At 55.6% G+C, this 22,117-nt stretch overlaps 9 protein-coding genes across 9 annotated transcripts; 3 read left to right on the top strand and 6 right to left on the bottom strand.

The window, feature by feature from the left end:
• Nucleotides 1–165: 165 nt before the first annotated feature.
• IWZ02DRAFT_522036 (translation protein SH3-like domain-containing protein) lies at nucleotides 166–1,115 on the bottom strand (the record flags this gene model as incomplete). Its single annotated transcript, XM_066770814.1, has 4 exons — nucleotides 166–459; nucleotides 512–644; nucleotides 701–967; nucleotides 1,098–1,115. 4 exons carry the CDS (start codon nucleotides 1,113–1,115, stop codon nucleotides 389–391), a joined length of 489 nt encoding a protein of 162 aa, XP_066621075.1. The 3' UTR covers nucleotides 166–388.
• A 263-nt stretch (nucleotides 1,116–1,378) lies between these two features.
• IWZ02DRAFT_455619 (Sac2 family protein) lies at nucleotides 1,379–3,693 on the top strand. Its single transcript, XM_066767802.1, has 4 exons — nucleotides 1,379–1,863; nucleotides 1,918–1,964; nucleotides 2,010–2,360; nucleotides 2,408–3,693. The coding sequence occupies exons 1-4, from the start codon at nucleotides 1,386–1,388 to the stop codon at nucleotides 3,596–3,598; spliced, it is 2,067 nt and encodes a 688-aa protein (XP_066621076.1). The 5' UTR covers nucleotides 1,379–1,385; the 3' UTR covers nucleotides 3,599–3,693.
• Nucleotides 3,694–4,297: 604 nt separating this feature from the next.
• Nucleotides 4,298–7,100, bottom strand: IWZ02DRAFT_380618 (sulfate transporter family-domain-containing protein; the record flags this gene model as incomplete). The annotated part of the gene is made up of 3 exons (XM_066765116.1): nucleotides 4,298–5,714; nucleotides 5,759–6,391; nucleotides 6,445–7,100. 3 exons carry the CDS (start codon nucleotides 7,098–7,100, stop codon nucleotides 4,298–4,300), a joined length of 2,706 nt encoding a protein of 901 aa, XP_066621077.1.
• A 484-nt stretch (nucleotides 7,101–7,584) lies between these two features.
• IWZ02DRAFT_404683 (ribosomal protein L1p/L10e family-domain-containing protein) lies at nucleotides 7,585–9,088 on the bottom strand. The gene is made up of 2 exons (XM_066765657.1): nucleotides 8,672–9,088; nucleotides 7,585–8,616 (listed from the first exon to the last, which is right to left on the bottom strand). Exons 1-2 carry the CDS (start codon nucleotides 8,989–8,991, stop codon nucleotides 7,776–7,778), a joined length of 1,161 nt encoding a protein of 386 aa, XP_066621078.1. The 5' UTR covers nucleotides 8,992–9,088; the 3' UTR covers nucleotides 7,585–7,775.
• Nucleotides 9,089–10,122: 1,034 nt separating this feature from the next.
• On the top strand, nucleotides 10,123–11,767 carry IWZ02DRAFT_491868 (uncharacterized protein; the record flags this gene model as incomplete). The annotated part of the gene is made up of 2 exons (XM_066769792.1): nucleotides 10,123–11,691; nucleotides 11,738–11,767. The coding sequence occupies 2 exons, from the start codon at nucleotides 10,123–10,125 to the stop codon at nucleotides 11,765–11,767; spliced, it is 1,599 nt and encodes a 532-aa protein (XP_066621079.1).
• Nucleotides 11,768–13,798: 2,031 nt separating this feature from the next.
• On the bottom strand, nucleotides 13,799–15,868 carry IWZ02DRAFT_522048 (uncharacterized protein; the record flags this gene model as incomplete). The annotated part of the gene is made up of 3 exons (XM_066770815.1): nucleotides 13,799–15,611; nucleotides 15,664–15,779; nucleotides 15,832–15,868. The coding sequence occupies 3 exons, from the start codon at nucleotides 15,866–15,868 to the stop codon at nucleotides 14,010–14,012; spliced, it is 1,755 nt and encodes a 584-aa protein (XP_066621080.1). The 3' UTR covers nucleotides 13,799–14,009.
• Nucleotides 15,869–16,424: 556 nt separating this feature from the next.
• IWZ02DRAFT_491870 (uncharacterized protein) lies at nucleotides 16,425–18,241 on the top strand (the record flags this gene model as incomplete). Its single annotated transcript, XM_066769793.1, has 3 exons — nucleotides 16,425–16,467; nucleotides 16,522–16,637; nucleotides 16,691–18,241. The coding sequence occupies 3 exons, from the start codon at nucleotides 16,425–16,427 to the stop codon at nucleotides 18,239–18,241; spliced, it is 1,710 nt and encodes a 569-aa protein (XP_066621081.1).
• A 476-nt stretch (nucleotides 18,242–18,717) lies between these two features.
• On the bottom strand, nucleotides 18,718–19,644 carry IWZ02DRAFT_380617 (uncharacterized protein; the record flags this gene model as incomplete). Its single annotated transcript, XM_066765115.1, has 1 exon — nucleotides 18,718–19,644. The coding sequence occupies one exon, from the start codon at nucleotides 19,642–19,644 to the stop codon at nucleotides 18,718–18,720; it is 927 nt and encodes a 308-aa protein (XP_066621082.1).
• Nucleotides 19,645–19,842: 198 nt separating this feature from the next.
• On the bottom strand, nucleotides 19,843–21,580 carry IWZ02DRAFT_309292 (uncharacterized protein). The gene has a single exon (XM_066764034.1). The coding sequence runs from the start codon at nucleotides 21,368–21,370 to the stop codon at nucleotides 19,979–19,981; it is 1,392 nt and encodes a 463-aa protein (XP_066621083.1). The 5' UTR covers nucleotides 21,371–21,580; the 3' UTR covers nucleotides 19,843–19,978.
• Between the last annotated feature and the right edge of the window lie 537 nt (nucleotides 21,581–22,117).

Here is a 22,117-nt window from a genome sequence, read left to right on the forward strand (position 1 = left end):
TGTTTGGTGCGTCGTGGCAAGTGGCCCGTGGCAAAAGTTTTCGCTAGTCATTTTCAGGCTCCAACGACACGACAACAACAGGCGGCTCACTAGAGGCAAAAAGTACAAGAGATGTATTTGTCCGTCACATCGTAATGATTTTGGAAGCGGTATATCTTGATATCGCAGCGTCTTTCCGCTCCATGTTTTCCACGCAATGTACCAATCCCAGAATCCGACCCTTGGTCAAGTGCCGAACAAGAGTCATAAAGAAAAAAGACAGCTCGTCTTTGAAGCAAGCTACCAGACAGCTGCAGCCCGCTTTTCGAGGGCTGCAGTTGCAGTTGAAGTTGTTTGCCATGCCTGCGGCTCCCATGCCTCTCTTTCCAACATGTCACAGGTCAAACACTTAGGCGCCCTTGGGAGCCTCCTTGGCATCAATGGCGGCCTCCTCGCCCATGGAGGTGAGGATGACGACGTCTGGAGGGCTGGTCAGTAGAGGTTCGCGTGATTGCCGTTTTCCTCGACTTACTAGTGTCCTTGCCCTCCTCGGTGAAGAGCTTGTTGATCTTGTCGCCAACCTCGTTCTCGGGGACCTTGACGTCGTCCTTGGTGGAGCCGTCGTCGGACATGAGAGAAAGGAAACCGTCGTCAGTGACATCGAGCTGTTTGGAACGTGGTTAGTTTTGGCCGTTGGCGCCTTGGGCTCTCTCAGACTTACGAGCTGGTACTCGGAGCGGCGGACGTTGGGGACGTCCATGTTGTGGGTCGAGGGGCAGAGTTCTTCGAGCTTCTTGCCGGTGAAGATGTCGATGGCGACGAGGTGGACCTTGGCGTGGCCGTGCTTGCCGGTCTTGGAGGTGGACATTTCGACGATCTTGCAGGGACGGTTCTTGATGACGACGAAGCCGTTCTTCCTCAGGGCAGAGCACTGCATGGGGAAGGTGAGAGAGGCACCGGCGTCGGCGCTCTCGAAGGTGTGCTCATGCTGTAGGCGCGGTTAGCGGGTGGGCTTGTTGTTGTTGTTGCGCTGGGCCCTCGCGCGACAGCCATCCAGCCAGCAGAGCAGCAATCGATAAAAGGTGGGGCAGGACGGGCTGGGCGTGGTGAGGACGTACCTGGGCGTCGTCGGCCATTGTGTCGTAAGAGAGTCGGGGTAGTGTGACAGAGGTGAGATGGAGCACAAGAGGCGGGCGGAAAGAGGTGGTGGTGGTGGATGGAGCGGGTGGGTGAGGATGGAGAAAGTTGGGTTGTGCGATTTGCACTCGAGCAGAACGAGGGGAAAAGAGACCGCCGGGCGGAATAACACTTTTGCCGGCCGCTCATTGGGCCGAGCCAGGGCGACAGCTGGAGAGCTACGGGCACTGCGATCAACCCTCAACACCACACTCTCTCTCCCTCCCGTGATGTGGCTCGATCGCCTGTCTGCTCACTCCACCCAAAACTCGCCCTCGGCCACTCCAGTCGGCGCCCGCTCCTACTCCCCCGCTCCGAACAGACGCCCGTATCTCACTCCCGGCCCGCAGCGCCCCGGCCTAAACCCCCGCTCCTCGTCGCTATCCCTGCTTTCTCCAAATTCGTCATCCTCCAGCTTGCCCTTGGCTGCACGTGCTCCCAATGGCTCTGGCCTGAGGGTCCAGATCAACAGCTCGCCGCCCGCTGATGTCCCGGATCCGTCCAAGGTGCTGGAAGATATCCTGGGAGGTCCTCCCAAGCGCGCCCTGCCCGATGACCAACCCGATTCTCTAGTAGAGAGGCCGGAGGAGGTGGTGGCAGACATTGAATTTGGGGACTTGAGCCTGCGGGCGTTTGCGCAAGGAGACGTCGACTATCCCAAGCGCCCGTCTCATGTACATACTCGTAGCACCGAATCCATTGAAGAATGTACGTTTCTCTTGCCTCGCGCTGTCCTGTCCGTGATGCTCATGCGTGGTGCAGATGGCAAGGCCAAGGATAAATTCGAGGACCTCCACCGATCTGTTGCGGTACGTCTCACAGGCCACCGCTTGGGCTTGAGCTAATGGTACAAGGCCTGTGACGAGGTTCTCAAGTCTGTCGAAATGTACCTGCAGGGGTTCCAGTCCGATTTAGGGGCTGTGTCGGCCGAGATTCAGATATTGCAAGAGCGGTCGTCGAGTATAAACACCAAACTGGAGAACCGCAGAATTGTAGAAAAATTACTTGGTCCGGCAGTCGAAGATATAAGCATCTCCCCAGCCGTAGTGCGGAAAATAGCAGAGGGACCGGTCGACGAGGGCTTCCCCAAGGCCTTGCAAGAGCTCGAGAAGCGTTCCAAAGCAGTCAATGCAAAATCCAAGGGAGGACCCAACGTCAAGGCTTTGGATGACCTGAGACCACTGCTGGACGACCTGACCAACAAAGTTTGTGGTCCCTGGAGTAATGCGGCGGTTGAGCTAACACGTTCAAGGCTGTCGAACGCATCCGCGACTACATTGTTGCGCAGATCAAAGCACTTCGATCCCCCAGCATCAACGCTCAGATAATCCAGCAACAGGGCTTTCTCAAATACAAGGAGCTCTATGCCTTTCTTGCGCGCCACCAGAGGCAATTGGCCGACGAGCTGTGCCAGGCATACATCAATACCATGCGATGGTACTACCTGCACCACTTTACCAAGTACCACGAAGCACTGCAAAAAATGAAGGTCCACGTCATCGACCAGCACGACGCCATGGGCAATGAGGCGGGCCCCAAGCGCAGCGGCGCCATGCTGGGCAACAGCAAAATGCCCGCCATGCCGCACGAGACATTTTCCATCGGGCGGCGACTCGACCTGCTCAAGACATCGACGCACAACGCGCTGACACTGCACGTCCTGGAAGAAGACAAGGCAACGCACTACCTCGAACTGCCCTTCCACACCTTCAACCTCGCCCTCATCGACAACGCATCCTTCGAATACACGTTCCTCACGTCCTACTTTTCCCCCGCGCAATCCTACCGATCCATCAACCGCATCTTCAGCCAAATCTTCGAGCCGACCTTCAGCCTCGGGCAAACGCTGACGCGCAGCCTCATCGCCGACTCACTCGACGCCCTCGGCATCCTGCTCTGCGTGCGGCTGACGCAGCACTTCGCCTTCGAGCTGCAGCGCCGCAAAGTCCCCGCCGTCGAGAGCTACACCAACGCCACCAACATGCTCCTGTGGCCGCGCTTCCAGCAAGTCATGGACGCCCACTGCAAGTCCATCGCCGCGCTCACGGCGTCGCTCCCGGGCCGCCCCGCCGCCGGCTCCTCGCTCCTCGCCTCCGCCTCGTCGTCCTCCGCCTCCTCCGCATCCGCCGCCGACGGCCAGAGCACCGCGCCCGTCGCGCTGACGCAGCGCTTCGCCAACTTCCTGCACGGCGTGCTGGCGCTCAGCGCCGAGGCGGCCGACGACGAACCCGTGTCGCACTCGCTCGTGCGTCTGCGCGCCGAGTACGACGCCTATCTCGTCAAGCGCAGCAAGGGCATCGCCGAGGCACGCAAGCGCACCCGGTTTTTGTTCAATAATGCCAGTTTGGTGGGGACGATTCTCGAAGGGACGAGTGGACGGTTGGCGGAGGAAATGCGTGAGCATTTTAGGGAGGTTAGGGAGAGGAATGAGGGAGGTTTGTAGCTGGGGAAGGGGAAGGGGAGGGGGGGAAGGTGATGTGATAGTGATACCTGGTCTTCTTTCTTTCTGTGTACTATATATATTCATCATGATGAAAAACACGTTTAATGCCACCCGTTACCCACTACCACCACAGCAGCACTAACACAGCAAAATAACACAGCAAAATAACGCTGACCCACCAAACTAGATAGGTACACACCACTGCTGACATCCGCCTACCTACCTACCTACTTACGTGTCTGTCTACCTACCTGTCTGCCCGTCTGCCTCGCAGGCTGGAGTCTGTCGAACCCCGCTTCTTATTGCCGTCCACGGGTATCGTGTCAGCTTTGAAGCGAAAAGGCCGACTGGCTAGTAGCTAAGGTAGTTGATTTGGTACTGAATGCAGGCAGACGATTTGTTTTTAGATGGAGGGATGGAGGGATGGATGGATGAGTGGGTGGGCAAGGTAGGTGTGTTTGGTAGTACGTAGAGAGGAAGGTAGGCAGGTAAGGCAAGGTAGTTTTTAAAGAAAGGATCTAGGTGTGTGCATATGTGGGTAAGTCGGTTCTGAGTACAGAGTATAGACAGGAGGACCATCATTCATCATGAATTCATTGATTCATACGTCAGACTTCTGCTGCTCCTCCAGCAGCATCACGGACGTCATCTACACATCAATCCCGGCATTCCCATCCGCGGCAAAACAAACTACACACACTACACCTCGCGCCCACTCGCCAACACGCCCGTCGTCGAGCTCCTCGACAGCGCCCCAACCGGGCTCCGAACGCCACTACTCAGCGGCACCCCCGCACCAGCCGCGGGCACGGGCGTCGCAGCCCCCGTCGTCGTGCCCTCGCGCTCCGTCAGGCGAATCGCCTCGCCCACGCTCTCGACGAAATGGCTCTCGCCGCCGACCGTCTCCACGATGCCGCTGTCGACAAAGAGACGCCAGACGTCGTCATGGGCTGTGCCATTCTTGTTGGTGGTCGTAGAAGAGGACGTGTTGTTGCGCCGCACGCGGCAGAAAAAGACGCGCACGCCGCGCTCGACGTAGCCGGCCACGATCTCGGCGAGGACCTGCGCGCCCGCGCCGTCGAGCGACGTGACGCCGTGGACGTCGAAGATGATGTTTGCGTTGTGCGCATCGTCGCGGACGCGCGGCAGCGCCGGGTGCGCGGCGCCGGTGCCGTGATGTTCGAGGCGCTTGAGCCGGTTGCGCAGGTCGCCCGTGTTGGCGAAGGTGAGGGGCTCGGGGATCTTGACGATGAGGGCGCCCTCGATGAATTCGAGCGCTTGCGGCGTCGCGTCGGGATGGTCTGGGTCGCCGTTGACGAAGCCCAGCTCGGCGTTTTCGAAGCGGTCCGTTGTGCCCGGGACGCGGCCCAGGATTTGGATGCGTGGGCGCGTCGAGTGTCGGATTACGCGGAGGAGGGACAGGCCGATACCGACGGCGATGCCCTTTTTCAGGTCCCAGAAGATGGTGACGAGGAAGATGACGAGCATGAGCGAGAGTTCGGAAAGTCCACGGATTCGCAGAAAGAAGCGTATGTCGTGGGGGGCTTCTTCGACGAGCGAGCAGGCGACGACGGAGACCATGGCTGAGAGGACGCCCTTGGGGAGGTAGTAGAAGTAGGGGAGGAGGAAGAGGACGCAGATGAGGGTGAGGAGGGAGAGCAGGATGGAGCTCATGGGCGTCTTGCCGCCAGTTGAGGCGTTGACTTTGCTGCGTCCGTAGCCGCCAAAAGCGGGCAGGGCCATGAAGAGACCGCCTGTCACGTTCGCGATGCCGAGCGCGACAAGTTCACGGTTGGCACTGACGTGCACATTTTCAATGCCGTCTTTGGGCGTAGGTAAACTTTTTGCAGCAACAGAGGACTCGAAAAAGCCAAGGAGCGCAATGGTAAAGGCCGTGCTAAAAGCGTCCGAGGCGTACTTGAGGTGTGAAAGGCGGAAGGGGGGGTGGATCCGGAATAGCGCGCCGCCGCTAGTGTTGACGTCGCCCAGGATGGCGAGACCATTTTGGTCCAGGCGCAGCTGCCAGGTGATGATGGCCGAGAGGACAACGACAATGAAGCGATCGGGTATGTACACGACCCACGAGTAGCGGTGTTGCAACCGCTTCTTCATCTCCCTGCCACATGTTAGCTAAATGAATCTAAAATTAGGACAACGTACCTGCAGAACATGATGAAGAAAAAGGCGCTAAAAGATACGGCGCACGTCAACTTGTGCGCCTTGCCCAAATGTTCAATGATGAAGATGAGCTTGTCAATCGTGCTTCCGTGCTCGACGCCCCCTGGACCCTCGGCGAGGCGTGCAATCCCCAACTCTGGAATCAGCTGGTCTACGAAAATGACGACACCAATGGCGCTGATGAAGCCCCGCAAAAAGGGCCTGCTCAAGACATTGTCCAAAAACCCAAGTCTAAATAGACCGCTGAGAAGGATGACGGCACCGGCGATGAACGTCGTGATGCCAGCAATTTCGGCATTACGCTGGTCCGCGTGGTCGCCCGTGTGTCCGTTTCTGATATTTTCCCGTACCACTTCGCCCGTAAGGAGAGATCCGGGGGCCTCGGGGCCCACAACCATAAGAGGAGCAGTGCCAAAAATGGCGTATATGAAGGGGTTAAAGACAAAGCTGTACAGGCCATTTACAGGAGGGAGGTGGCCAAGGTTCGAGGCGTAGGATAACGACATTGGAATGTAGAATGAAGCCATGGTCAGGGCCGAAACAAAGTCCCCACGAAGGTATTGCCATTTGTATTGTCGCAGCCAATTGAAAATGGGTATATAATAAGCCAGGTACCTGCATTTGTTAGCCGTCTCGTCCGTCACGAGGGACCGCAATTAGGGACATACATGGACCGTCTATTTTGTATGCCGTGGCGCTCCGCCAGCCAGGCCGTCGTCGTCGGCCGCTTCAACGGTCCTCCACCAAGCAGCCCGTCCGTCACCGAGTCTCCCAGCACGTCGCCGACTCCACCAGGACCACCGCCGCCCGCCGGACCGTCGTTGGCACCAGGATACGGGCCGCCGACGAAGCCAGAAAAGGTCGAGCCAAAGCTGCCATAGCTTCTCTTGACTGGCGGCCGGGAAAAGGTGCCCTCTCTGCCGTCGGTGCCGTAGCCGGCCGTCTTGTCGTCCTTGTCCTGGCTCGCGAGCAGGCGAGTGCGGGCATTGGGCTCGTCAGTCGAGTCGTCAGCTGGCGGATCGGCGCGCGCCGAGGAGCGAATCGAGGTGGCCGAGGCGTGGTCGGGCATGGTGGGACGGATGCCGGTGTCCTCGACGCGCGGTTCGTGTGCTCCCGAGGGCTCGCGGGTGTGGGAGGACGCGGGACTCATAATGTCCTCGGGAGAAGGAGAAAAGGCAGAGTGGGCCTCGCGCAGGCGTGTTGGGTTTGACGGGGCATGTTGGTGCGCGGCGCTGCGTGACGTCGAAGCGGTGCGGGAATGGATCGACGCGGGCCGTGACGACGAATTGGGCGAGGGCGTGGCGCTCGAAATGGACGATGGCATGCTGCGGCGGCCTGTGAGCCCTTGACGGGTAGAACGGCAGAGGAATTTTTTTTTTTTTGTTGATTTTTTTTGGTTTCTCCTCGACCTTGTCGTGAATGGGCGGTCAGAGGAGTAGCAGACGGGGTTCACAGGATTGCTGACGTCGGCAGCAGTGGTAGCCGGAGGGCGGGCACTAAGTATATTATGTTTTAACTCGGCCGGCATTCCCTCCTGCGCTGAACCAGCAAGGCACCCGGGGCGAAGTCTAGCCATCCCCGTCTTGGAGCCATCGCCAGTCCTGGCTGGTGTTGGAGGCGAATGGTGGGGAACAGAGCACCAACCACTCGGCTACCTCGCGCTCAGTTGCAAATCATCGACGCTGCGTTATCAACCACCATTGCAAACGACAAGACGATAACTTAGCTACTGCTCGAGTCGTGCCACGGCTGACAGTATCATCGCCGACTTTTGCCGACTTATGGCTGCCAGTCAATCATGTCTCTCTGCCCCCCCCCCCCAAAAAAAAAAAAAAAAAAAAAAAAAAAAACCAAAAAGTCAAAGAATTGGCCGCCGCCTTGTTTCATCCGGTCAACAACAGCTTTGATTCCTGATCCCTGTATAATTCTACGTGACGCCAAACGCCGCCCTGACTTTTTTGCCCTATGCCAACACGTCCGGGATATTTGCTAACACGCTTCACGCGTCTGCTTTGGCTGCTGACTTTTGCTTCTTGAGAGCCTCTTTGCGCAGCGCAAGCTCCTTGCTCAGGTCCGTCTTTTCCTTTTTGACCTTCTTCGCCGGCTTCTCTGCCGGTGCCGCCTCCTTGGTGTCGTCGTCCGTCTTTCTCTTCTTGCTGTGCTCGCTTCCCTTGATTTTCAGTCTCTCCGACTTGTCGACGCCCTTCGGCCTCTCGTCCAGCACATCCGCCTCGTCCACCCAGAGCTCCTCGGCAAGCCAGATTGGCAGCGCAGTCGTTTCGGGGCCCTTGATGTGGATCGAGCGAATGTTTTTCCAGCCCTTGGGCACCAGCTTCTCCTGGGTTGTGAGTGCATCAACGACGGCTTGGACGTTCTCGGTGATTTTGCTGGGATCCCAGCTTGCGTGGCCAACGCGAATGGACGTCGTCGTGGTAGGACTGAGGTGGACTAGTGCAGAATCCAGCGCCTTTTGAATATCCTTTGCAACGACATCGGCATCGCCAACAATGGACGAACCACTGTCGTCTTTGGACTTTTTGACCTTCTTGCCTTCGGCGTCCTTTTGGACCTTTTGATTGCCCATCAGGTGGACGGGGACGGGCCTCTTCGCCGTGGACTTGTAAAAGACCTTGCCCAAAACACTGGACAGCATTGTGATGATGCGATCATCTGCCAGAAATCCGTCGTACTCGGAAAATAATTGACGGCGCGACTCAAACGTCTTGTACTTGGTCTTGAGCTTGGAAATGCCAATGACACGGCCAATGCGGTCGCGGAGTTCGGCGGGGAACGCGTCGTCTTCGATCAGGTTCTTGTAGGCGCGCTGAGGGTCGGCGGTGCTGGGGAAAAGTTAGCTTTTTGGTCGTGACACGAAGTAGCAAGCAATCTTCTCACATGAGGCATAGTTTCTGCGCGGGCAGGGTCATGCTATGCGGCAGAGCAATTCTGTGGGGCTTCAGGCGCTTCTTGTCGACAATGTGCTTCTTGGTAGTGACGATGAGCCAGACGGGAGTCTGCTCCTCAACCGAAGACTCGTCGTCAGACTCGGCATCTTCCAAAAGGCTCTTCTTGGGCGCCTCGATGGCCTTGGTCTTTTGCGCAGAGCGGATGTGCGCGGTCAGGGCTTTGGCGGCGCGCAAAGCCTGGGAGTGGTCGACGCGGTAGGGCGATCCAGACTGAGGGATCGTTGTCACGGCGGAGGATTTGGGCGCCATGATTCCTGGGGGGTGGGGGGTGTAGAGTGGCTGTCGTGGTGATCAAGATGAAATTCATGGAGAAATTCTGGCCGCAGCAGGTCCGTGCACGTACCGCGTCGACGGACGACGGCTCACCGCCATGGAGACCGCCCGGCAGTGGAAAATGGTGTCATTGGCCGACGCGTCGCGACGGGAGCAATGACGGCATTTGGCAATGAGGCTGGGACATGGACATGGATACATATGTATGTATGGAGGAGAATAAAACAATTGCGCGTGTTTGTGCTGAGACGCAGTTGATTCTGGAACAATGCCTTCCTTGGTGGCTGCACGGGGCTCCACCCAAGGGCCTGTCGGGAAACACCAAACCTGAAAACAAGTGATGCAACCGAAGCGAGGCGCCCGGCAGCCTCGTAAACGTACCTACGGTAGAAGTGGTCGAGTAATGTCGACATGGACTGCGCGTTGTGCGTGGCGGCGGTATCGATGTCCAAGAGTCCACGGCTTGAGTCCACCCACTGGCAGAGGCCGGATCAGGCACCAAATGCATCAATTCAAGACGCGCCCCCTTGTACCGCACGTATGTACATACATACATACATATGCTGAGGCTGGCTGGCACCCGTCGAGCCGATCATGAAGGTAGTCATCATTCAATTGCCCGCCCAGTGCAGACTCGCATGCGGCGTCGAGACCAAATTCTTCCTTTCCCGTTTTGTTGCTTTCCGCCCTTAGGTTCCTTTTCTGCCCTTTTCTGCCCTGCCCTGCCCTGCCTCCACTGCCTCCACTGCCTCCACTGCCTCCACTGCCAAAAGTCTGAGCGTCGCCGTCCCAGCATCCCCGTCCACACCACCGAGGCGCGTCCGCGTCAGGCTCCTTCAAATTCGTTCCCGGCCTGCTCGACAACTCTTTTTTCTCCCTCCCCCCCCCCCCCTCTCTCTCTCTCTCTCTCCGCCCTGACCGTCATGGCCGCCTGCCTCTAATCCTCTTCCCCCCGACTGCTAGTGTCGCCCCGAGTGCCACACCCGCGGTCCCTCTAGTCGCGTGCGGCTCCTCCCACGCGTTGCACCTCGACCTCTCCCCAGACGACTGCTGTCGTCTGCCCTCTCGACAAACGCTTCGACCGCGTTTACCTCTCTGTTCGACGCCATGAGCCAGTCGCCCGTGCGGCAGAATGGCCTCTCGGCTTCGGCTGACGCCTCCCCATCGCGACCGGCCCCAGACTCGACCAAGCCTTCTCTGCTGCCGCCCTTTGAGCCTCTATCATCCTCACCCATAGCACGGCCTCCAAAACGCAAATATGACGATGGCACCTTCCTCTCCAAGGCCGACCTCAAGTACTACCCCACCCCCATGCCTACCTCGTCGACTGGCATCTTGCCCTCCTCGCCGACGCGTCAAGCCCGCTCCGGCCTTCGTCGAACCATGTCCAGCTTCTCCGAACGCAATCCCCTGTGTGACGTCCCATCCATCCAGGTCCCGGCCAACGGCGAGCCTCTGCTCATGGGCCGTTCGAGCAATTCTTCCCACCACCAGCTGTCGGCAAACCGTCTCATCTCACGCGTCCACATTCGGGCCGTATACCACCCTCCAAACGCGAACCACGCGTCGGGTCAGATCGTGATTGAGTGCATGGGCTGGAATGGAGCAAAGGTTCACTGTCGGGGACGCGTGTACGAATTGACCAAGGGAGACACGTTTGCCTCAGACATGCCCTCGAAGGAAATCATGCTGGATGTCCAGGATAGCCGCGTCTTTCTCGCGTGGCCAGTCAAGATTGAGAGGAGAGCAAGCGTGTCGGCAGAGTCAGACACGACCTGGAATGAAGAAAGCCCCACCAAGAAGAGGGCCTCGCGTGCTGCCTCTGCTTCAGTCTTCCCCTCGAGCCCACCCGCGTTTGTCCCTCGGTCACCAGCCTCGCTCCCCGTCGAAGCAGCCCCCACGGCCGAAGAAACCTTTTTGGCTTCGGATCCTCCCGAGCTCGACCAGCGTACCGCAGTCCATGTTTTTGAGGACGGTGAGTCTGGTGACGAGCGTGCCAAAGAGTCACTGGCCCAGTCTCAGAGCTCGCGTGCCGGTCCGTCCTCCCAGGAAAACGCCAAGGACAACGGCGGCCACGAATCCCAGGACTCGGATTTTTCCGACCATGACGAGGAAAACGACCCAATCGTCCACTCGTTTGGTCCTTATGGCGAGAACATTCTTTCCAGGATCGAGAGCATGTCTCACAACAACACCAACTCGCGCAGGCGTCGCCGTCCGCTCGGCCAGTCCGGCTCTGGTTCTCCTGCACCGCAACAGGGTGCACCGGAGAAGAAGCACATCAACGAGGCTCCAGTCAAGAATCATGTCATCAACCAGCTGGCCTTTTCTCGGTTGCACTCGATGCCCCTATCAACCATTCTCAACAACCTCCCATCGGAGCTGCGTGGCCCGGCCGACGACAGCAGGTCTCGTCGTTCTGCAAAGGACGCCCTCCTGGAGGAGCAAAATGCCGAGGTCGCCGCTGCCAGGCTCACCGGTGACGACCTCCAAAATATCCTCGACAATATTCCGTGCATCGGTGAAATCAACCGCGTTGGCAAGGACGCCTCTGGCAAGGCCCTGGAGAACGAGTACTACTACATGCCGGAGATGGACGAAAACCACATGAGACGCGACGCAGTCGTGGGAGGCATCGGCGGCACTGGACTCCGTTCAGTTAGAAAGGCTCACAAGGTTGGTACTCACAGTCGTTGCCAGAGTTGCTGCTGACAGTCTTTAGCAATACTACTGGAAGCGCCCTAGAAACTAAGCCTCGAAAGATGTCGGGGGCATTCGTCGGCATTCCGCGTTTCGGGTCTGGTCACGCCCGCCTCGTCTCATGCTCGGCATGCTACTCGTGTTCTTGTGACACCAGCCCGGCACACTCACGGCCGAGACCAAGTCGCGTCCAACACGACGACATTCCTCTTTTTCCGCCAAGGCATTCGTATTTTGCACACTCACCCACCCGCCCTGAACGGACGCGTCAACGGCACGGCATCCGTCTCTTGGCCGGGTTTCTCCGTCCCCTCCCCTCCACCACACACCCACCTACACACATGGACCGAATTGTATCATCACCACCATCTGCCCGCTGTCGTGCTTTTTCTTCGCCTTCCCTTTTTTCCCAAAAAGAGACCCCCACAGAGTTCATGTCGTTTGCTCTTTCTCACTGTCTCCTCGTGCACGAACAGCTTTATTCCCCCGTCCTCTTTTTTTCCGTGTTTCCCTTTTCCTGGTGCTCTTTCGTCTTTCGGAGGAACAGCGCTCATAAGAACAATCACAAGATGCACTTGTCGACCTCCGACGGACAGACGAATGGTTCGTCGTCGTCTTGGTCGTCGCTGGCGGATGTAGCCGCGTTGGATGGATCGTTGCTGTCTGTTGGATTTGATGGAGGGATCGGTGGGGCTGCCATGGAGAGACGGAGCCTGGGTAGACTTGGTGAAGTGGGGTAGGTGGCAGTGGTGGTCGAGGCAGTAGCGCAAGAGGTACTGGTGTGGTATGGTATGGTAGGTAGTCTTGCTTGTTTTTTTCTCCCTCGATGGCTAGTTGGCTCCATTTTTGTCGTCGTTTTTGTCATGCGTCTTCGTCGTCGTCGTCGTCGTCGTTGGCCTTTTTCTTAGTTGTCGCTGGTGGATGACGTGCAGCTAGGGATGGATGGATGGAGTCGCTAGTGATGGACATGGAGATGGAGACGCAGATTGACGCGTTCGATGGGGTTGAGTAAGACTTCATTGGAGAAGGAAGGAAGGAAGGAAGTGATCAGATGAGATGTATGATGTACGCTATGCTAGCACGCTCGCACGCAAGCTCCGTATGCACGCATTGCACACATGCAATGCGCTGAATGATATGCCATTTTGAATGAGAATTTGCTATGCCTCCGTTGCACTTTTCTTTTCTCGCCCCCAATTCGCGTGCGCAGAAAGAAACAAGACGTGCCGTGACTACACGTACCTATCCATGTAGGGAGGTCGTCGGCCATCACAGCTGCGTCCGAGCAGCAGTCTTCGGCGGTCACAGCAGCTGCGCTTGGCGAGCTGATGTATTCTCCATGCCGAGTATCATCTCTTTCTTCACCTCACCTACTGTGTCTGCCCCCCCCCCCCCCCCCCCCCCTTTTGTCTCTGTGTGGTGAGATGGGATGGGATGGGATGGGATGGGCTGGAAGGAGGTTCATGGGTGTCCAACCACCTGATCTATGCGCAAGTGGAAATATATCTATCTATCTTTATACTGTACCTGTCTACATGTCTGCCTACCTATCTGTCTCTCTTTGAATAGAACGGTGCGTACGAAATCACTGCGAAAATTGGCACGTCAATTGGTACCTGGCGAAACGATATTTGATGCTTGACGCTATGCTAGTCTTGCTGTGCTGATATGAATGATGTGATGCAGGGGTATGTCGCATCGCTTGAAATGCAGTGCTGTTGGGGAGCAGGAGAGGGAGGATGTAGATGCTTTAGATGCTTTGGACGCTTTGAACGCTTCAAACGCTTCAAATACGCGGCAATGTCAAGACCAAACGAACAAGCAAACAAACAAACAAACAAACAGACGAGTCAGAGTCGCGGTACGCAGTAGCAGTTAGTGTGATTCTATGGGCATAGTGCTGCGTTACATTGATCTGTGCCAGACTGGACTTGAGAAAACAAGAAAAGAGGAAGGTGGATCAATCTGTGAAGCAAAGGTATGAGAGACGAGACGAGACGATGAAGGATAAAAGACGGCTGCAAAAGAAAGACTCGCTCCAAGTTTGATGCGTGCGAAGAGAAAATGCCAATGAGAAAGGACAATGAGAAATTCCAAAACACATGCCGAAAAATGCGAAAACGACAAAGGGGTATCCTCCAAACATGTCGACGAGGTGCGTCCAAATCAAATCGCTAGATCGGCAAAATGATGGCTGGATGGGAGTATGCAAATGCGGAGTTCGAACAAGGCGAGAAGGCGCCTGCTTCTGGGCGGCTGGCTGGGAGCGTTCGATGCCGAGTCGTAAGCAGCCTCTAGCCCGACCTCTTCGGTTTCTTCGAGTCTCGATTCGGGGACGTGGTGGGCGTCAGATCTCTTTGCGGGCGGACGTTGCTCGTTGAACTGCCGGTTGTGGGGCGCGGTGCGAGCGGAGGCATCGAGGCAGACCGCGGTTCCGAGGGCGGACCCATCGATGAGCCGCCTCTGCTCTGCGGCGTCCTGTTGCCGCCCGGGATTGACAATGAGGCTTGGGACGATGTCGAAGCCATGTAGCCGGGCATTGTGGACAATATGTCGATGGCACGGCAGATGCGTTTCCAATGGTCTTGCGCCCAGACCTTGTAGATGTACTTTACCATGTTGTAGCAGGCTGACTCGACTCGCCGAAGACCATGTTCCGTTATGCAATGGCGGTAGAATATGGGATGTTGGCCACGAACGTCGGCAAAATGTCCGTGGACGGAGACTACATCGTCATTGAACGCGATGGAGAAGGCAATGATCTCGAGATGTATTTCGTCCGCCAAGTTGGCTCTTTTGAAGAGCTCAATGACGCCACGCGAAGCGATTAAAACATCCTCGACATTTTGCTGCTCCGCTGCGCTTATACCAACACTGGTGCCTTTTGCTTCAAAGCTAAGGAACGGAAAACACAGAGACGGCGTAACCAGGACGAGGCTATCACCATCGCTGTTTTGGAATAGCCTTAGAACAGACTGTTGTTTCTCGGTGAAGGCAATTCCAAAGTGATAGCCTGCTGCGTAGTCAGGCGTGGGGGCATTGTAGCCGAGGAGAGGGACACAGGTAGACCAGGATTCGTCCACAGACTCTGTCATTTTTTCCAAGCTTTGGTCTCCATCATAGTAGAGTGGCTCGACACGTGGCGCAACCAAGGGCCCAATGTCTTGAACCACTTTTGTTTCGCCCTTCAGTTTCGACCTCTCAAGGACCCGATCGAAGTAGCCCTTGGGAAGCGATGAACCGGCTTGGCTGGCTTCTAGTCTTTGACAAGTTTCCTTGGCGGATTCAGTGAGGCCCTCTTTACGTTTTTGGGAATGTCTCCGTAGATATTCGGTAACAACATTGTGCTTCAGGAGCCGGGCCCTGGTCTCTGGAGTGTTTGGCAAATTTTTGTCGGCTTGCGGCAGTTCGATGTCCCAGATTTCTTTGCTGTATCTCTCTTTGGCCCGTCTTCTCACGGAAGGAGTGCGAGTGACGCTAGACATGTTCTCGGACTCGGGATCGATAGAATCGGCGTAGTTGGACGGCCAGACGTTGTGCTGCACCCAGTGGTCTACTGGATTCCCTCTCCCGTGCCAGGTGCCCGTGAAGTAAGGCTGTGAGGACTCTTCGTCGTCAGGTTCAAGAGCCGGAGATCTTCGGGCCTCTTCTTCTGGCTGTTGGGCAAATGGGGAGATTTTGGCGTTCTCGAGTGTTTCTTGTTGCAAGGTTTCTTGCTCTTTACTTTGTCCGGGAGGGGAGTATTCCGGTTCGGCGTCCTCAGATCGTGTCCGCTTGCAATCTGTGCCCTGCTCTTTTTGTGGAGGCGAATCCGATTCCGCCGGCGGCTCAGTGGTTTCGTCTCGCTTTCGCTTTTTGCCCGCGCCTTGTTCGGTCGGTGGATTGAGTTCAAAGAACTATTTGCCTGTCAATTGACGTTGGTGCAGCTCTGGAGGGCAATGGGCATACCTCTGCCGGCTTTTGCTTCTTTAATCGATCGATTGTACTGTGGGAAGCCCCAGTAGATGATGCCCTTTGAAGCCGTGCGCTTCTCCTCGGACTGGCGTTCTGGTGGCCTCGTGAGGCTACAACGCGTAAGCAAGCGTGTACAAGTTGAACGGGCGATGGATTGCCCACCTTTCGACTTTGACTTTGAGGAGATTGATCGAGGCATTTTGACGGCTTGAAGGGCGCAAATTTATGCGGATAACGCAGCAAGAAGAGGGCGAAGAGGCGTGCATGAGGCTGAAGAGAGAGTGTGTCGTGGGACGACGTGAACGGTAAACGGCCGGTAGCGCCCCGCGCGGCGTAGACTCGCGTTTGCCTAATACAACGCGTGTCTGTGAATGTCAGCTGCAATGACCAATCGAGCGCCGAAACGTTTGCCGCCTGAGTGGAGTCTCTTCGTACCCGACAACCTCGCTTCCACGAGAAAAGCGGCTGTTGTACAGGTAGCAAGTTGTCTTTTCCTATTGCTTAAGAGACGACTTGGATGTTTGCGGACCCGCGCGCTACAGCGCCAAGTGGCCAATCAGCGCGCGTGTGACGGAGCGCCAGCCACGCGGCGCGCCTTCTCATTGAGGTCGTGATCCGTGCGCGAACCTGGTCGTCACGCCGTCGACCTCTTCAACGTCGTATCGGGACAACACTCCCTCCTCAGCCTCCTGCACGCTCTTCGCCCTCTTCTTCCAGTGCTGTTTGCATAAAGTCGCGCTGTAGGAGCCGCCAAAATGCCTCGAACATCACCATCTCCTTTGCACCCACAGCAAAAAGGTGAGCAACCGCTTGCCCTTCGCATATCACGCGCTTCTTGCTGACGCGTTGTAGCCTCAAGTGGCCACCAGACGACCAGTCCCAGGAGAAGTGCACGTATTCAGAAGGCTGCATCGTCCAGTCTTCTTCAGGCTCCAATTGATCGACCAAGTGGAACGAACCCCACAGAGGTATGGTTCCTGCGCTCTATGGCTGGAGGAACATGAGTTGACTGGAGAACTAGTCCTATTCACTTAATCCACCTTCTGCAAAAGACGCACGCCAGAAGCAAAAAGCTGTTGGCCAGGCACTGGAAGGGTCCTCATCTATACGACACGAGCAACCCACAACCAAGCGACACGCACGGACCGAAGACGCCTTGCAGGCAGTTGAATTCTCATCGTCCCCTCCAAGTCAGCAAGGTTCGGCCAAGAAAAGAAAGAGATCCGAGGACGCCGAAGCCTCTCCACCTGCGCAACATCAGAGAGTTGAAACACGACAGAATTCTGCTCCACCAAATATTCCACATCCTTCTGTCCCAGACTCCGACCAGGAGGAACAATCGAATGATCCTGTCGACTACTGGCGTAAACACCACGTCTGGCCATCCAACTTCTTCGACTCCGACGGCCCTGCAATCATGACTAGTTTGACCCGTTCTTCTTCCACGAAAAGGAAGGACCGCAGAAATTATAGCAAAGAGATATGGAATTTCGACGTCTCAGATCCGGGATCAGATTCTCCAGAGACCAGAGCCTATCTCCTGAAGCTTAGCTCGGTCGACAATTTTTTCAAAAAACATAGTCGAGACCCACCCCCAACGGAGGGCCTCCCTATTGAAGCCAAAAAAGTTATCGAGATATTGAAAACACAGGAACAAACTGTTCCGTCATTCCTTACCCAGGAGACTTTGCAGCTCATTCAGAGCAAGATCATTGGCAAGAACGAAGCAAAAGTCGTTTCGGACGTTGGACCAGTCGTGGTGCCACATGTTGACCACATCAATTACTTGGAGAATAACATCCTGGGGAAGTTGACCGAGTCGGTTGATGACATCTGGTCTCATTGCATCCCCATCCTCGCGTCAAATTGTCCGAAACCCGACTACACTGCCGGCTTCGACTGGCGCACATTCAACGACAATCAGATTGAGAAAATGGACAATCTTGGCCCGACCGCTGACTGTTCATTCTATCAGGGCAGAAAGGAACAATACTTTCCCTTTTTCACCTGCGAAGCCAAAGGCACATCGGGCGACATCTCAGAAGCTGGGAATCAAAGCCTTGAAACCGCTCTAATTGCTTCTCGGGGATTGATCGAGTTGTTCAGACGGGCGAAATTAGAGGACAAAATCCAGCATCAAATTCTCTGCTTCTCGGCCGTATACGATAATGCGAATAGTTGGATATATGCCCACCTTTCTCATGACGTGCGCGAGAGATTTCCAACCTTTTACCGCTATCAAGTCGCCTGCTTCAATTTCCCCGCGCAGGCATTGGCCAGTTACAAACTGGTCAAGAACATTTACAAGATCTGGGCGCCTCAGCGCAGAGATCTCATCTGTGAGGCCCTTGACGTCATCGCAAAGATGCCCGGCTTGTACATTCCATCGGCATCGTCGTCAGCGACCGCTCCGTCTCCGGGAGCAGGCGGCGCCGCCCGGGAATCAAATCGTCGCAGTATGAATCCCCCTTCTGCAGCGCCCGATCGCTCTGGTCGCGGTCGCTCAAGAAATGACTCGACTCCCGACACAACTCCAAACCCACATCCCAAGAAGCCCAAGACTTCTAGGTAGAGAAGCGTATGTCTGCCGTTTGAAGGCTCCATGTCGAGCATGATGAATACCGCGTCTTTGCTGAGTTACCATTGCTATTGCATGATGCATGAATTCTTCAAAATGGACGCTGTCCATCACTATTTGGATCATTTCTATTTTCGTTCGTTGCGGGTTTTCATCCACTTTCTTTCTATCTGCAAAGGCGAAGCACATGTCATTTTCCTTGTCTCAGCGTCCTGGCACTTCTGAATTTGCTGTTCCGCTGCATTTCCTTGGCCAATTTGCGCAGTGATTATCTCGGTTGTTGTCACGACATTCCCTATTATCGCATCCCGTGTTGTTTATGACTTTTGTCTCAGAATGCTTCGAATTGGTCCTTCATACATTTCAGCACAACACAGCGAATACCCATAGAAGCCGCACTTCATACATGGCGTTTTCATGAAGTTGTCCCTTTTTCTGAGCGTTTTCGTCTTCGAAGCTTTGTCAACCCATTACTTCCCGTCTACCGGTTCCGAAGAAGAGCCTTCGGACCGTCTCGTCAACGCATCAATTGCCGAGCAAATGCGCTTGTGGTGCATGGGCGCGAAAACCTTGTAAATGTTCAAGATGAACTTGTAGCTAGCGGCCCACCCGCCATCTGAATACGTCGTCTCAAAGAGTTTGTGCCGATAGAACCGCAGTGGCTGGCCATCAAGGGTGTCGGCAAAGTGCGCGTACACAAATATAAGGTCTGGGTCGTAAAATGCGGAGAAGGCGAGGATCTCGCGGTGGATTTCACGCATACGCTGCGCGGCGCGGAAGAGCTCGACGACGCCGCGCACGGCGATGAGCGCGTTGGCAACGTTGAATTGCCTACAGATTCTCGAGCAGGAGGACGTCGACGGCTCGACGACGAAAAAGGGGAAGTACATCTCAAAGGTGACGCGGAAGAGGTACCCGCACTCATCCACGTACCCATGCGCATCGGGTTCCAGCGCTCTCAGCACGTCCCGCTGGTCTTTTGTGAAGGCGTAGTCGTAGTGGAAGCCGGCGGCGTAGTATGGCTTCGGCGGGTAGCTTTTGTGGATCGAGGCGCAGAGGGCCCATGTTTCATCGAGCGATTCGGTGAGGTACTCTTGGCTGTCGTCGCCGTCTATGAAGAGAGTTTCCACGCGAGGCGCTACCTTTGGCCCAATGTTGAGTGCCACTTTGGTTTTGCTTGGATCTCTGTTTCTCACTCCGATCCGCTCGAATTGTTGGTCAGAAATGGAGCACGGTACTGGCTGCTCTGTGTCCCTCAATTTCTGACAAAGCTCTGCGGCTGAACTGGTCAGCCCCTCTTTCGCCTGGATTGAATGCCTCGCCAAAAATTGGTGTCCAGTGACACTGTTCACAAGGTGTCTCCGAGCATCCGATGAGCCGGTGGAACGCAGGGGCATCGAGTATTCCGGATGGTACGAAAGCTCTGGAATGTCTCGCTCCGGCAAGACTAGGCTCCATTCGCCCGTGATACGTGGATGCTTTCTGACTTTTCGGTCTGAGTCGCTCCTCACAAGAGAACGAAGGATGTCTTCGCTTGAAATTTGGCCAGACTCGAAGTATTTGGATGGCCACGAGTGGTTCTTGCTCCAGTACCTGACGCAATCAACGTATGTCGGATTCTCCGGCAGAGCGTCATCATCGTTTTGTTCAGAAGCGGTGGCGAGGGACATTTGGGGGTCCTCGTTGATATGCGCAAGGATGGAAGGCTTCGGGGCTTCTCCAAGTGCAGATTCAGGAGCTTGAGGTTGCGAACCTTCTGTCATGACAGTGAGTCAACACTGCGAAAGCCAACCACGTGAAATAGAGCGGATTTGACATACCAAGCAGCGCGTCGATGGCGGAGTGAATTCGCGCCAGGTGCAGTGGTGCCCATTCTTTGTACATGGCCTTGACGAATTTGTAGCTGATCCATCTGTTCTGGGTTCCTGGTGTCGTGATCTTGTAGTCCTGTATCATGTGCCGATAGTACTTTGCTGCCTCTCCCGTGGCACTGATCTCTGCGTAGTGACCATAGATAGTAACCGAGGCATGGTCGAAAACCACGGAAAAGACAATGACTTGATTGTTGATTTCGTGTTCTCGCTTTGCAAGCGTGAAGAGCTCGACGATTCCTCGCATCGCGATCATGGCGCTATGAGCATTCAGCTCTTCTCCCCCAGCGAGAGGACCACTCCTGTCTGTTCCTGATGTCGTATCGGCAACGAAAAAGGGGAAATGGAGATCCTTGGTAACCCTGTACAGGCTGTATTCTTCCGAGAAGGCAAGATCTTCGACAAGTCTGAGTTGGGCCCCTGTGAAAGCAGTGTAGCTGAATCCAACCGAATACAAGGGCCTCGGGGTGAGCTTGAAAGGTGAAATCGCGATGTCCCAGGCCTCCTTGACCGCATCATGCATGTGCTCGAGGTCCTGTTCGCCCATGATGAAGAGGTGTTCTGCATGTGGTACTAGGAGATCGCCAATCACTGCAGCAATCTCTGATTCGCTTTCCTGTTGAAGCCGGATCTGAAAGGCGGGATCGTCGAACGCGGAAGGCGATGGAACTGTTTGGTCAGACTGCAACAGGCTTTGGTATAAGGACACGCTCTCGCTCGAAGGCCCTCGATCTGAGTCGTTCAGAGCAGCTTCCATGGCCCTCCTCAACCTGTCAGACTGTGACAGCCCCGTACTAGAATGATCGATGTGGCTATGTGGGCTTTCTTGAGACTCGGAGCGATCAGGGGAAAATCTTTGGTGTTTTGTCCAATATTCAAAAGGACCAACAGTATCCCATTGCTCCAGAATAACTTGCTCCCCAAGGCTCGACAGAGGCTTCGAAACATCTTGACTGGCAGAAATGGGTACAGAGTGCTCCGTATCCGTCCTCGAAAAGGCAACTGACTCGACGACGGCAGGTGAATTAGATTCAGGGGGGTTTAGCGGCGAATTTCTCTCCGTTCTCTGCCGCCGCGATGAGAACGGGTCTTCAGTGTCGCTGCGACGTTTCCGTTTTTGTCCTGCACCATGTGGATCGTGCGGGAAGAGCAATGTTTGTCCGCTCTCTTCTTTCTGTTTCTTTTTCCCAACCTCATCACGTCCTGAGGCTTGAGCGGCTGTCGCGTCGAATCGGGAAGAAGTGTTCGCCATTTTCGAAAAAATTCCTGTGTCTTGCGGCTTTTTGAGGTAAGGGAGTCAGCAAATGTGAGAGGCTTCTACGGCAAATATTAACAATGACAAGTAGTGCGAAAATGGATACCGTCGATTGAATCGTTTCAGCAGTTGAAGGATCGAAAGGTAGGGAAATGACCTTGCAAGAAGAAGGATGTAGAGCGCAAATACCGGAAGGCAGAATGATCTTCGGAGAAAAATGACAGTTCTCAGCACCAAGAGTGCCCTGCGTGGCTGATGCAGCATCCCATCTGCCACGGCTGGTTGGTTGGTTGCAGAAGCGCGCGGATCCACTGAAAGCCAAGAGACAGTCTGCGCCGCATTTCGGATCAGGCAAATTGCACAGCAATTTTTTTTTCCTGTCATCAGTCGATGACACCCGGCAAATTTCGCGCATGGACGCGATGCATCCGAGGCAAGGAAGCATCTATCGCTGTCGCTGTAGGCTCCTCTCAGAACTTTGAGCCGTCAACGAAGCGAGGCGAGACAGGCAGTTCTGCCTGGCTCCTGAATGAGTGGCACGGAAACGCGCCAACAGGTGGCAGACGCGTGAGTTGGATGATGGTGAGTCAAAGTGCTTCGTGTTGCGACCGACGTCCAATCGGGCGATACTCGAAGCGCTGCAAGGGCGGAGAGAAGTCCAAATAAGGTATGGCGCGTGCGCGCCGATCCGCCGCTGTTGCCTGCTGAAATTAAGCGAAAACAAAACGTCACTTCCTTCCCTGT

The sequence above is a fragment of the Phyllosticta citriasiana genome (genome assembly GCF_038021145.1).
Source record: "Phyllosticta citriasiana strain CBS 120426 chromosome Unknown IWZ02scaffold_9, whole genome shotgun sequence".
In the NCBI taxonomy this organism is placed as follows: domain Eukaryota; kingdom Fungi; phylum Ascomycota; class Dothideomycetes; order Botryosphaeriales; family Phyllostictaceae; genus Phyllosticta; species Phyllosticta citriasiana.

Bases quoted from the DNA above. Each gene is read 5' to 3' on its own strand.
- IWZ02DRAFT_455619 (XM_066767802.1), top strand. From the start codon at position 1,386: ATGTGGCTCGATCGCCTGTCTGCTCACTCCACCCAAAACTCGCCCTCG. The intron at 1,965-2,009 runs GTACGTCTCACA...TAATGGTACAAG, and splicing joins ACCTCCACCGATCTGTTGCG to GCCTGTGACGAGGTTCTCAA. The intron at 2,361-2,407 runs GTTTGTGGTCCC...AACACGTTCAAG, and splicing joins TGGACGACCTGACCAACAAA to GCTGTCGAACGCATCCGCGA.
- IWZ02DRAFT_404683 (XM_066765657.1), bottom strand. From the start codon at position 8,991: ATGGCGCCCAAATCCTCCGCCGTGACAACGATCCCTCAGTCTGGATCG. The intron at 8,617-8,671 runs GTGAGAAGATTG...ACTTTTCCCCAG, and splicing joins GCGCAGAAACTATGCCTCAT to CACCGCCGACCCTCAGCGCG.
- IWZ02DRAFT_309292 (XM_066764034.1), bottom strand. From the start codon at position 21,370: ATGGCGAACACTTCTTCCCGATTCGACGCGACAGCCGCTCAAGCCTCA.